The sequence below is a fragment of the Coloeus monedula genome, assembly GCF_965178545.1.
Source record: "Coloeus monedula genome assembly, chromosome: 10".
Taxonomy (NCBI): Eukaryota; Metazoa; Chordata; class Aves; order Passeriformes; family Corvidae; genus Coloeus; species Coloeus monedula.
Window position 1 is genome coordinate 9,631,669 of NC_138790.1, and position 14,722 is coordinate 9,646,390.

Consider the following 14,722-nt stretch of genomic DNA (forward strand, 5'->3'; position numbering starts at 1 on the left):
GTGGGAACAGAGTGACCGACCTGAACACCACACCTAAAGTCTATCATCCTGCCTCTCCCTCACATGCCAGCGTGGCTGCCACTATTTCAGCTGTGATGGAAGAGAGGAGGAGAAAGAGTATCCCATTCCTTTACCCTGATATCTTATTCTTGCATGAACTTTTTAAGCTTGTCAGCAGAGAACAGAAAAAGGTGAGCTCCGTGACAGAAACTGTTGAAACCTTTCAAATACAATGATATTCTGACAAAGAATGGAATCCTATGGTATTTATGAGGTTTTCACTTCACGCTCAAATTTTTTTATAGTCCCTTCCTCGTTGTTTCTCAGATTGGGAGTTACAGTTTCTTGGACATTCACAGGACAGACATGAGAAGATCTCACGTGTGTGGTCAGAGGTTTCAGGGGGTTGCTATGTTGTGCCTGGTTTTGATAGAATTGAGATGGTGTGTTTCAACACTTTGAAAAACAGCTCAAAAGAGAGGTTTATGGGGACAGATGCTGCAGCCAATGCAGCACAATGTGGGTGGTTGTTCCCTGGAAGTTGAGGTACTCTCCAGAGCCCCCGGAAGTTGGTGACAACTGTGTGTCTCTGGAGCCTGAGTGCTTGAATGTGGAGCAACAGCCAAGCATGGCCTCTGCACCCAGACCTTTCTTTAGAAACTCAGTCTTGACCACGGGTGTGCAGAGTAGGATTCACAGGAACTAGTAATGAATATTTCCAATAAAACACTTACACAGATCAATGACATGGAGAGATACAGCCTTGAAAGTCTTGTGTGACCATTGAGCAGCTGTGTCTGAGCAGTGATTCTTGCAGCTCCCTGAATCAGTGAGACCACTGTCTGTACTGCCTACTAAAGAAACTATAAATTATCTGTAAGTTCTTCATCTCATTTTTAGCTGCTCTTACAGCACTGTACATGGTTCTACTAAAAATAGGCAACAACTAATGCTAAATAAATGGATAATGTCATTTGTGTGAAATAATTTCAGTCCAAACATCAATAAGTTGACTCTACAATAATTTAATTTGATAGCATTGGTAGCATTCCTTCCTCTTCAGGGAATGTCTCTTTAAGGCATATGTAATAAATTTACTTATTCTCTTCTAAAACTTGTAAATTCACTTCAAAACTGGTTCTGAGACTTTTGTATGCAAACAATTAGTTTTGCCACAGTCCCAGAACAATAGCACTTGCTAAGTTTATTTCAAATGGTCTTGCAAACACTCTTGAAGACATTGTGCCTTGGTTAAAAATTTATTTTAAAAAAACCCCCAGAAGCATGCAATTTCCTTTTCCCCCACCCCTTTTTCTGTGTGTATTTATGTTTAACTCAGGGCAAGAATTTTATATTATTCTTAAAGATAGAAATAAAAATGGCATGAATTCACAAAAGCATGGGTTTATATATAGGCATTCTCTGTAAATGAACCAAGCATTCTGTATCCTAGGTAGAACAACCTTATTTGTCTGCTCATATGCATTTCAGTTTCCTCCACACACTCCCACTTGTCCTCCTTTTTTGAGCTGAGTGTATTGTACCATGTTTCTGTTGGAACTGCGTGTGCCTGACGCATAAAACACAACACAGAGCAGCCAGGTTGTCCCCACCGTCTGCGCTGAGTCACAACCATCCAGGCTTTGTTCTCATGGCTGTCATCACCCCACCAGACTCTCTCGGTGTTTGTGTAGCCTTACACAGTATATTGCACTGACTGTACCTGTATAGTATCTTGTCTGTATACTGTATGCACATAAATATGTATATTCACTCATGTATGTATGTATAGGATGTTTCTATATCTCTGTATATGTATGTGTGTTTGTTCATAGTCTTTCACTAGAAATGTGTGGCTATTCATATACATTATGTGTATGTCAATTATAAAAAAAAGTATGAATGCCAGCACCCACTTTTGATAACCTACTTTTATTCTCATTTTGTCATGTTAAAACAATGAAAATAAAAATGTCATGTATTTTAAATGAGAACTTTAAAAGATTATTCTTTTTACTAATTTTTAAGGTTTCCAATTTTTCAGATCCAAAATGGCAAGTATATTGGTGTTTCTCCTGACAGTTTTCTGAAAAATATTTGAAAACAGCTCACTCTGCGTAGTTTTGGCTATCTGTATCTTACGTAGGTCAAGTGCTTCAAGGTTTAGAAATGCTCTAACCCAGCTGGACTCTTGTGCTGCAGATCCCAGCTCTATTCACGTGAGGGACTTGCTGTCAGTCTAGGGGTGGCTCACATTCATAACATCTTGCATGAATAGGTGCTGGATACAGAAGGGCCTTAGGCTGGAAACAAAGTTTCTCCAGTGCAGGTGGGACTTAGAAATGGATAAAAATACACAACTTTATTAATGGATTTTATGGGAGCATTAAAGACTATTTTTCAGACCTCTTACCCTTTGCAGTTCACAGTAACAATAATTGCCAATTTATTAGGCATTTATTAAAACAGCCAACAATCATTTATTAGTCCTTTGTAAAATGAATCACCACACAGCTGTATGTAGGCTCACTTATCTGGCCTTGAGGCAGCAAAGCACTGGCTTATCTTAAATAGCAAAGTATTTCTGTAAGTCAGGGGGACAACTGATATACTTTTTCCAGTTGAGCGTGTGTTTAGGCTATCCATTGAATTGAAGCTTAAATGATAATCATCTGTGTTTCTCTCTGAGACCTATGAGTGATAAATTTTCTTGCTTTACAGTTAATTTTATCATTGTACTAGCTTGTCCAGCTGGTCTAGTCTCAGTGCGCAGTAAGTTGCTACGGCAGCATGGCAGCAGCTACTCAGAAAAATCTGAGAGATGTTTATGCAGGAAATACTGAGAACCTTGTAGGGTGATGGATACATTGCAAGGAAGAGCCTTCACCCCAGCTAAAATTGCATAATAGAAAATACTTTTCATTTTTAATTTGAAGTTACAGGGTTAGATTCTGACACCATTCACATCAACAGCAAATTCCCATTTTACTTATAAGCTATAACTAGAATGTCCAAGGAATGCTTTTCCTCAACAAAACATAGGCTGGAGAAAGGACATATTCCACTAATTAAGATAGCAGTTTATGGGCCAGTGGCCTGATTTACAAGCCAGTGGCAGTTAGTGCACTCTTGGATTCACTTGGCCCTTCTCTTTTTTTAGTCTAGAAAAGCACATTTGCTATCTGATGTTTCTAATCACAGTTGTATAATACCCAATAGGAAAGAATAAAAATGAGAGAAGACAACAGCAATATGCGTTTTTAAAATTAACATTGGTCAGATCATGGCTCTTGGCACCAAACTTTAAAATACAGGCACAATCAGAGAAAAGCAACAATTTTTTGCTGGTTGAGTTTGTTTGCTTATGGCACAGGTGATATGTGTCTATAGGTTAAACAAGAAGCTCAGTGTTTTCTTTGTCATGCATTGTCATTAGCCATTCCTTTTAAGCTGGATATTTAAATTCCCTTCCTGATCTGGAGTTTGCCAGGTCACTCCATGAGTTGAGGAGGCTGCTGCTTCTGGTTTGGTGTGTTGCAGTCATCTTAAGGAGCTAATGCTGATTCACATGCTGTATTGGCCAGCACCACCCCTTCAGAGATTCCTTTTAAACAGAAAACCAGAAGCAAGGTACAGGGAATCTCTGAACCAAATGAATCCCATTTTCTAAAGCACACGGATGCCAGTCTGAGTCTCTTGCTGTATTTCAGCCATTCTGTGTGCCAGGAAATCATGTCTATATTAGATTTGGGTACTATATTATTTAGCCATTCCTGATATAAATCACCTTTAATGATGTTGCTGTGAGATAACATCAGATGTGGTATCTCATACTGAGGTAGGCTCTTAGATCTTTGTATTCTTCAGAAACTCTCAGTATGGTTTATAACTTTAGCAACTGTTGATTAACTGCACTTCAAATTAGAGCTAGAAATTAATGATTAATGAAGATATCTGTCTTTTAATAATGCTTTTACACATTTTTGAAGGGAAGTTGTGACCATCTACAAGAATATGATCATCTCTGAACATTCAGTGTTGGTTTTCAGTCATGTTTTCCTGAACATTTTCCCTCCATACAATCAGTACAATATTTGAGAAATGGCATTTACGCTAAGAAAATGATCTTTGATTCAGTTTCACTATCAAAAATGGAGAAATGTAAGACCATATTTCAAAATTTCTCTTAAGTAAAACAACTTTAAAGTAAAGCAACTTTCAGTGCTGAGGCATTTTCCCTCCATACATTATTTTGCTGATTTTATATTCCTTTAATTTTAATTTTTTTTTTGGCCATTTTCTTGAAAGTGCTAGAGAAATATAAAGACTTAGGAGCTTTGCTGGTAAATGGCTGTGGTGAAGTTCTTCGTCTGTCACAGCGATAAAAGTTAGTTAAATCTTGGGTTCTAGTACTGACTTCAAGAGAAATAGTGCTGAAGGTCACATGTTTTTTTATAGTTTGGAAACAATGAGGTCCAATAAAATGGGGAACCTGATGGAATTTGTGATGTCCCCACATGTCACATTTTTGTGACTTTAGGACTGGTTTCGATGTCTTCTTCCTTGTAGTTCTTAGGTCTTCCAAAGTTATGGTCTTGTTTCCATTCACTTTCATTCTTCCATTCTGAATTTTTGGGCCCTTCTTGGTCAGAGCAGTATCTAGAGCATGTACCCTGCTGCCTTCAACTCCCTTGTACATGAGAGCTTTTGCAGTCCACAGGGGTGGGACCCAGAGGAGGAAAGGACCTTGTCCACAGTAGCTCTCAGTGCTCCATGCCACCTCTCAGTGCACAGGGGGAGGGCTGTTCATCTCCATATGAGATTTAGACTCAGGAAGTTTTTCAAAACTGCCATGACTGAGAGTAAGAAACACTAACTGCAGGTGAGTTGTGCTGGGGGCACAGCTACCCAGCCATAGGCAGGGCCAACTGCAGTGGTCACTGGTGTCACAGCTGAAACCACCCTGCTGTGTGTAGTCTGATTCACAAGCACACATGCCACAGAGCGGCAACTTCCAGCAAGCAGAAGTGCTGGAGAGAATGGGTTAGTAACCTTCCAAGGAAATCTGGGACATGACAGTGTTACCCTGCAGCTGCTGCACTGCAAAGTGCAGTACACAGGAGATCTCTCTATCACTGAACTCTAGCAAAGTGTCTGTCCTTTGTCCCTCCTGTGATTGACCTAATACAATATTGTATTTTCCTTTCTATTTTACAGTGAATGACAGGAAGAATGATGGTGGGTTGCTTGAGTTCTGCACTTATTCCTTAGCAAAGGCATAGATGAAGTTTTGATTTTTCATGAGTGATCTCAATAGGAATGCACTTTGTGATGATCCACTGAGATGCATGAGATGACTTTACACAGTATTTTCAATACCAGTTAATTTACAGGCTCTTCTTTTGAAAGCACTAGCATTTACAGAGTGTGTTAACAGTGATCAAGCAGTACATTTCAGGCAGTTGTTTGGAGTTTAAAAAAAAGCTCAGATGAAAAGAATGCGTTTCCAAACAAGATAATAATGCAAGGTCAGACAGATCTAAAACTAGACTGATTGGCAATATGAAAACAGAAAGCAGAACAATGAATTTGTCACCTGAAGTTTGCTTTATTAGTAGCCTCAGCAATAATCTGAGGGTTACTGGAAAAATTGAGGCATAGGAGTATGTGCAGAGCTGGTTGTGTGTGGAGTAACTGTGACATTTAGTAATTGAAAGCAATGAATCGTGAAACTGGAGGTGTGGAACCAGAGGTGCTGAAGGGTTACTAATCATTCGCTAATTTAATTTTAGGATAAGTATTAATTGCTCATAATCTTGAATCTTTGGGAGTTCCTGGAGTTCCAAATAGTCTTGTCAGTCATTTTTAAGTGGTGGACTAGTCAGGCCATGGAGTGCAACACAATGTAGTCAAGTCTTTTAGTGACTTCTAGGTTTGGAAAAAGGTGTCCAGAGTTTTTTTACAGTACTGCATCATGTAATTACATGGAGTGATAGTGTAGTTTTTTCCAGGGACTCTAGTTTTGCAGTTTTTATAGGGACTCTTGTTTTCATTTTATTTCTGTAGTAGTATCATTTGAAATAAAACATATTTCCAGAAGTTTAGAAATTCAGAATAATGTAAATCTAAACCTTAAACACAGCAACTGAAATGTTATAAGATTCCTAAAATGTGTTGCATATACTATTTCATAGGTTGAAATGCCAGGTGTCAGTGAATGTTTTAAGTGTTAAATTTATACAGGGTAAAATTACAAAGTGTTCCCTCCTACACACTTTGTTAAAATAAAAACTAATGTGATGGAGAAATTCTTTCCCATGTTCTTAGAGGGAAAATAGAGATTGATCTTCTGTCCCGCGAAAAGAAGAATTTATGAAACGTCAGAAAGGGCAGTTTGTGCAGTTTTTAACACCTTGTATGTGCACTTGTGCTTGTGATGCGAGTATGTAAATGCACAGGATCATTCTAATGTGCTTGCTGGCATCAGGGGAAAGTTTCTGGAAAACACTAGGGGGGCTTTTGCAGTTCTGCTGTCCACTGTCCCCAGGGAGCGTTTCCAGGCACTCCAAACTGCATGGAGAGTGTCTGCTCTCACAGCTCACCTTGCACATCCTGTGGGTTCCTGAACATACTGTTACTTTTAATCACCTTTGTATTAATAATCAACTGCTGTTTTGAATTTGACAGTAACAAGAGAATGGGTTAGCAGTACCAAGCTGTATGAACAAGTAACTATCCTGGGCCAAATTATGCTGTCTTTCATGTCAATATTCCTCCTTAATACCTCTCTCACAGAGAGGGGAATGACTGCAGACTTAGCCTGTAGTTCCATCCTGACTTACTGACTTTTGGAAGTCACATTGGAAGTAACAACATTCAGCGGCAGTGCAATGGCTGTAGCTCACAGTTAGCAAAAGAAATCTTGTCCAACATAATTTTCCAAATGCTCTTCTGAAGTATTTAAAAATAATTTTTATTGAGGTTATTTTTACTGGTTTTTTAAACAAACTGCAGTCAAATTCTTGGACCCATGAGGTCCAGGTAAGTTCCTGTTGGCTTCAAAAGGGTGAGGATCTCTGCTCAGATCTTCTGAAACCTGATTCTGGCTGAACTCCTTCCTGCCTTGGACAACTCCCCTTTTGCGAACATGTGCTAAGAGGACCTGCACGTCGAGCTGAGTATCAGCGAAGTAACTGCTGCTGCATAACATAGCCCTCCAGCGCTTGCCCCCGGGGCAAAGGACTGCCTTCTAGGAGTGGGATTTCACACCTTCCCAGTGGAAATAACCTTACCCGGCCACGGGGCTGGGAGCCATCTGCACCAGAGAAAGTGCCGTCAAGAGTTTCAGTGGGAAAGAGAGTTTGGAAACTCCTGTCTGAGAACAGGCATGAGGGAGGGAGTACCTTTTCCTCCCAGAGGATGGTAAGTGGCTTTCAGAAAGCCTTTCTTCTTCACTTACTGCAGCCTGCCAAAACAAACCAGCATGCTTGGCTCTGCTGAATGATGTGAAACACTGCACACGGATTGCACTGTTAGAGACCACTTTGCTTACAGATCCAGGAGATATTTCTAATAATCTCCTCCTGCTGCCGTTTTTATTTCATTGTATTTTGTGTTAGTTTAAGATCACTTTATTATAGCTTCACACCAGCTGTTGGGCTTTTATTTTATCTGGGTTATGCAGTTCTGACAAAGAAAAGGATATTTCTGTATGACAGCCATGATCACATATGTGTGATATAGTTTTCCCCATTCTTCAGGAATCAGCCCCTCTGCTCATCCAGCAGGAGAGGGAGATGCTTATGAAGCAAACAGTAACTTCCTCAGCCCCATAACCTATGGAACTTCAGCACAGTAAGTGGGAACCTACAGTACTAGGAAAAAATGATGAAAACAACTGAATCATGGGTCTGTCCTATTGCCCAGAGCTTCCGATTTCACCTCAAACAAACCAACAGCATTAAAACAAGGCAAGCAAAGAATTTAACAGCCAAGATGTCATGAGGAGAAACAGGAGAAACAGCTGAAGGGGATATGGTGTCGTCTAAAGCCCTCACCTAAGCTAGAGTGGAAGATTTTTTTTTAGGTCATTAGAAGTTCATACATCACAAATGAACACCCTGCTCACAGACGTGTCCAGAGCATGAAATATTGTGTGGTCACTTCAAATGTAAGAAAAGTTTCCTAAAAATGAATGAAAATTGACAAGAATTTCAAACTTAGTGACTACTAGTAGAGCTGTGTCCAATATTTCAAGTATTTCTTCTCCCACATGGCATTTTTAGCAGCACATATTTTCACGGGCACTTGTGTGAAAAATTATAGTGCACCTTCAATGACAGGTTTCCTGAAACTCCTCTTAACACTGGGAATGAGCATGGCCTTATCCTCATACCGCGCTTCACCCCAATGGCCTGACTTTAGAGGAGCAGAATTGCTCCTGGCACTTGCTCTCCTCTTGTCTCCTGCGTGCCCAGTGTTCAGGGCTAAAGTTACCTAGGGCTTGGTTTGAGACAAGGGGATATGAGTAGGACTAATGTAGCACAAAATGTCTTTTTGCTAAGAGAGGGCATTATCCATCCATGTATTTATGTAGGTATTTAAGTCACATATGAACAAGTAAAATTTTTCACAGCTAACAAAGAGAGTCCCAGGCCTGGTGCTGAGGATGTTTCAGTCTATATTTTTAGTCCTGCTCATGGATTTTTCTTTTTACAGCCCTCATGTTTTTCATTCGGAAAGGCTATGCTACATGGGATCATTTAGTTTGTATGTAACTTACAGGTATCACAATGTCTTTTTTCAATAGCATCCATGTCTTCAGGAACTTGCACAGACCTGCTTGGGGCCTGTCCTGATGCACATTGCCTGGTGCTCCTTATAGCAATAGTCCAGTTCCTGAAGGGCCCAAAAGTCTGACCTCATGGTGTGGATATTCATCCACAAAAAGATGTAAGATGTTTTCTACACCTGGTGAACACACCCAGCCTGTGTGCACAGTTGTGTCCATCAGTAGCTTCCATCAGTATCCATCACTGGATAATATTTTATTCTTTTTCTATCTGTAACCAAACTATCCTGCTTAGTTAAGAACAAGGAAAGAACCATGTTCATTTGCATTTCTCTTTCTTGCTTTAAACACCCATACTTTGAGCACTTCTGTGGAGGTGCTGGTGCAGTGTTTCATGGCACAGCGAGGGATGTGGTGGGGGTTCCCAGGGCTGGGTAGAGACAGGGCTGGGGCAATGGAAAACAGAAATAGGCTGCTGTGACACCAGGGACTTTCTGGCAGTGTGAGTCACTGTCTGTTTTCCAAAGCCTGTTCTGAGTTTTCCCTGGGATTATGTGCTTTTCCCAGTAAATTCTGATGTGGCAGAGAACTATGGCATGTACTGACCTCTGGCTTCAAGTCCTGGCCTCTAAGAGCCGTTGAACTGCACATGTTCTGCCCATCAAACCTCAGCTCCAAGACAGTTCTGTGGTCTAGCTCAGGGCAATCTGATTTAAGCAATACATGTATTTGGAAACCATTGGGACTGCTAATTATCTTCCTGGAATAATACAAAATTTCAAACCGATGAGATATGAGGTCAGGCTCACTGCTAATGCAGGCACGCACATACAAAAATGTACCATTTTCACTTTGCAGAGAAGGGAACTACTTTGTCTAGTTTGTTTCTCTGACCTTCATAAAGCCTTAAAACACCCACCAGAAGGGATCTTTTTTTTACTGCGAAAGATTTTAATTTTGCATTGTTTTGAGGATATGTAAAGTTGTTGTTTTTTCTTAGTTGATGATGGGTTTATTACTTCTTGTTCTGTGGCACTGTCAACACAGAACCCAAGAGTACATAAAAGATCTTAATAATATTTATTTCCAATGTTTTGGAAATAAAAAAATCGGAAAACTGAGAGCAAATAGTAAAAGTAAGCTGGCACATAGACTCGTTTCTCCTAAAGATTGCAAAAAAGCTGGTGATTAAAACTGTATGGAAAAGCTCGGTTTTGTATAGTGGAAGAAGTTTCTTACCTTTTGTTGTTGATGTTCAAGTTTGGCACAAGCATTTACTTTGAAGAAGGTTTTTGAAGGAAAACTAGAGACTGATGACTAATCAAAGGGTCAGTGTGTTTACCAGGAACTTGTCAGAGATCCTTGTTTACTCTTGCACTCAGTCATGTTCAGGTGAGAGAATTTATCCAACCACTGTACATTCCTGTATGCTTCCTACACATCCATTTATCACACAGCTTTTACTGCCTGCCTAGGAGCAAGGATTTGACTCTATCTCCAGCACCTCCTTGGTGAATGTCCAAACTTCTGGGCCTGGTGTTTTTCTTCACTCCCTTGCTCTATCTGATTTAAAATTAATTTTTTAAAAAGGTGTCTTATACCTTGGATAATCTAATGAGTACAGATTCCATCAAAACAAAAATTGACATACAATCAGCAAATTTTGTAATCTGTAGGATATTATGGGACATAGTGCCTGATACACATCCTGGAGTCTCCAGGAGGTCCCTTCTTACAATCCTAGCATTAGCTGCTGGCTCTTTCTTCCCTCTTCAGTAAGAACAGGTTTTGAGCCAAAATTCTCTGGTCAGAACCAAGTTCTCCTCTCCTGTTCTGTGTCTTGTTGGCTCTTACCTCCAGTGATGATGCGTTTTGTGCCTGTCTGTGTACATCCACATCTGCAGCCAAGCTCTGACATGATGCAGTATGTGCACCATTCCTGAAGCACGATGGGATCTTTCCCAGGAGAGCTGTATAGCTATAAAATGCTTTGAATGCTCTACTTTTTTTTCATAAATTAAGTAGTAACATCATTATCTTTTGTGCCTCTCACATGGAACAAATTCCTTGTTATGCTTTAGCAGGAATATTAGCCTGGTGCATGACCAGAGGAGCAGGCTGAAGCCAGAAAGGAGGGAGGATGTGAAAAAAATTAGTGCTGGAACTAAATGTGAGTGCCACCAGTTCAGTCACTGGATTAGGTCTAAGACTGCAGTGTTAAACACATTAGCTTTAAACACCTCAACATCTGTACTGATGTCACCAGGGGTTTTTACTGTGATTAAACAGCTGGGTTGAGTCCTGGCCTGTGAGCGTCAGTGCCTGTTACTCGTCTAGGATGCACTGAAAATTTAGTTAACACTCTGGGACTTCATATCAGCGACATGGTTATTGTCATTTCTGTAGTTCATTGATCTTCAATGGGTATTTCCTCTTAGGTCTGTCCTGCAGCTTCCAGAGGCCATGCATCTTTGTTCGTAATATTTTTATTCTGTTGCACTTAAACACTAAACAACTGGGCAAAACTATCAAAAAACCCTTTAATATTTAAGCTTTTTTTAATATTTAAGCTTTTTTTTCCCCAGGCCTTTCAACATCATATGTTCACTTGGTGTATTTTAGCAAACTACTTTCCCCATCCCAGTTCTACAAGTTTCCCCTGCACGCACCATTATTGAGTGCAGTTCCAGACATTGTGTCATGCAAACAGTACACCTAAGAAGATCCTGATAGGAAGGACTTAGCCATCAAACAAAAATAGCATCAAAAAAATCCCAAGCAGACTTGAAAATCTGTGTCTGGGAAAACTCAAATTCTTCACAGTAAATGATTCACTAACCGTAACAAAATATGGTGGCCAGTATAAAAAAAAGATTTTGGAGCTGCTTACTCTTGGGTGTATTTTAGGTGCTGTTTTGCAGGGGGCGGCAGAGTGTCTGTGTAACTGATACATTCTACAACTCCATTTCTATCTTTGGGAAGTTGCAACTGGCATTTTAGAAATTAGCATGTCAAAATGCTGCTTCTGTCCCCTTGAATACCCCCTTGAATGAAGGAGATCAGTACCACAAGGTACCGTGTTGGCACTGCACTGTGTGTAGCACGGTGGTGAGCGGGGGGTGACGTGGATGTGACACTCTCACGGTGGCTGTCGTGTGTGCTGCGTGCGGTGCTTGTGACACTTGGTGACTGGAGCACCCCGCGTGCCGTGGGGATTGGCATTGGCACACACTCTGCCTGTGATGTGATGAGCTGTAAAAGAGAAGGCATTTCCCGGTGCCCAGGAGAGGAAATCCATGCTCAAGCGCTGTTGTCGTCAGGCCTGGTGCAGAAGCCGCTGTGCTGGTGAATATTTGTGTAATGAATAACGTGCAGACTGTGTCTCTGTCCTTCCCCACAGAGGAGGACCCAGCTGAAGACACTGCTGTGTAAGTACTGACCCACTACTGGTGAGCAGAATGGCAGGAAACCTGGGTCAGGTAGAGCCTTCCCCAACATCTGTGGAGTCGAGCCGAGGGGTGGGAGGGGAGTATCTCCAGTCAGGGAGTTTTGGACCAAGCCTGGGCACCCAAAGAGAGAAAATCTCATGGCCATGGTAGACACTGTGCCTCATGCCCACCTGCACCACAGTAAATGTTAGATCACTCCTGAAATGAAAGACAAGTATTCCATTAAAAGAGCAGGCACAGCAGAATTCCTGAAGAAATGGCTCAGCCATTCAGGAGGACACATTGCACATAAGTTACCTATGTAATTCAAAACTCATAATATGGATTAAACTTGTTTTACTTAGAGTACTATCTAGTGTATAAGGTAAGAATGGTTTTGTGATAAAATTATTTTATCCTGTTTCACCCCCTTTTATTTTTTACAAAAAATACCAACATTTCTGTATTCTATTAATTTTTCTGTTTGAGTACATAATTTTTTATTACTTGTTCTGGTAGGCTTTCTTACATTTATTCCTTTTTCTTTGTTTTCTGCTATGAATCTGAACATTTGCTTTATTTATTATCAATAAATGCTAAATATGCTTCAAGCTGAACACAAAAACTACTGAGATCCAAGGAAGTTTCTATAAGGGCTTCTAAGCAAACCAGGCCTCAGTTCTGGGGACTTGGAGTATGCCCATTCTTGGCATTCTAAGACTTATGAATGAAAGGCATATGCATTATTAAATGTATTCAAATACCCTTAATAATAAAGATACATTTCCTTCATCAACCACAAATGCTGCCAGAGTATTGGTGTACATGTTAATTTTCATGGCAAGAGTAGAGGTGTACCTGGACCGTATGTGAACATATCGTGTGTGTTTACTTACACACAAATCCTTAACTCATGGGAAACAAATGTGGGGACTCTCAAGACAATACTTCAAATTTGCAAAGCAATTGTTGAGGAGTTTTCTGAGCTGTAGGTATACAGTGATATCCGAAACCAGTGAGCCCTTTCAGAAGAGTTTACTATTAGTGATTTTTTGTTCCAGTCTAAAGCCTCTGAAGACACAACATTTTCAATTGTGAACTCCCCACTGAACTTGAATGAAGCCACATTCTCAGCTTCAGAGGGGCTGTGACACGTACTTACAGCTAAACATATGCTAACCTCCCCTTTTGGATCAGGATCATGTTCTCAAGTATTCCACATGCATGAAAACATGGAGTTTCTAAACTCCTGGTGCCTTCCAGTTAATGAAATATCACAGAGTAGGATAGGCTAATCCATATAATTTGCATGGAGTTCATTAAATCATTTTAACAAAATTTAACAGTTTTATTTAGCTTGATACTCAGAAATGTTACCACCCTGCTTTTAATGTGACAGGAATTGGAAGGCAATATAAAACATGGGTTTCGGTGTGTAGAATTTTTTATTTCCACAACTTAAGGATGTTGTTAAGATCCATATGCCTTTTTAAGACCTATTCTATCATTTAAAATCCAACCAGTGCTAGATAGCCAAAACCATTTATCTTTATTAGCTTTTAGTGCTCTGGAGAAGTTAAAGCAGCGATCTTTTATAACCCTTTTTTTTCTTAAAGAAGTAATTAGAAGTAAAGCTGTTTAACTCTGTTTCTGTTGTTTGCATAGAGATTTTTATTCATCAATTTAGAGTGTTTCAAATAAGAGTAAGCTAATTTTGCAAAGAAAAAGCATATTCAGTCTATGACCAAGACAGTTATTCATATGTTTTTTTCCTTTTTTTTTTTCCCCCTTTCTTCTCTTCCTCCATCCACCTCCCCCAATAGGTGACGTGCATGCAGTGGTTACAAGGGGACCATACGATGCTGGACATGATTGAAAAGAAACGTTGCCTCTGCAAAGAAATCAAAGCTCGACAGAAATCAGAGAAAGGACTCTGCAAACAGGACAGCATGCCTATTTTGCCGAGTTGGAAAAAGAATGCCGGGACCAAGAAATACAGTCCTCCTCCTTATTCTAAACAACAAACTGTTTTCTGGGACACTGCAATTTGACAGGGCTGTGGAGGATGCCCTCTCTACTGTGTTGCACCAAGCACAGGTAGCCTGCTTTCTTAATAAGGCAAAGGCTCTAACCTAAGACTTACCTACAGGTAGTGAACTTCCTAGGAACAAACACACTGGTACAGTGCTCACCTGTCAATCGAGAGAGATTTAGGTTTCCAACTGGATTAAGGCAAACATATTTATCCAGGATTTTTTTGGATCCAGAAGATATCAAAATGTAAATATTTCACCAATATATTGAAAACACCCAAACTAATACACTGTTTAAATATATATATATATATATAAACGAAAAAATTTATGGAGAATTTTACTATATAATGTTACTGTTATACTGTTTTATTACCTATTTTCTATGTTCTATTCTACTGTTCACCCCCACTCCCGCCGCCACTATTTTATTTCTCTGACCTGCCTAGATGTGGCCTCTGTACAAAAGC

General features: G+C 40.0%; 1 protein-coding gene across 1 annotated transcript in view; it reads left to right on the plus strand.

Annotated features, from left to right (window-relative positions):
* NYAP2 (neuronal tyrosine-phosphorylated phosphoinositide-3-kinase adaptor 2) overlaps window positions 1–14,270 on the plus strand; it is a gene marked incomplete at its 3' end in the record, with an annotated part of 125,402 nt that extends 111,132 nt beyond the window's left edge. The window contains exon 6 of the mRNA XM_082287979.1: window positions 14,043–14,270. Coding sequence (XP_082144105.1) covers window positions 14,043–14,270 — 228 coding nt within the window. The remainder of the gene's footprint in view (window positions 1–14,042) is intronic.
* Between the last annotated feature and the right edge of the window lie 452 nt (window positions 14,271–14,722).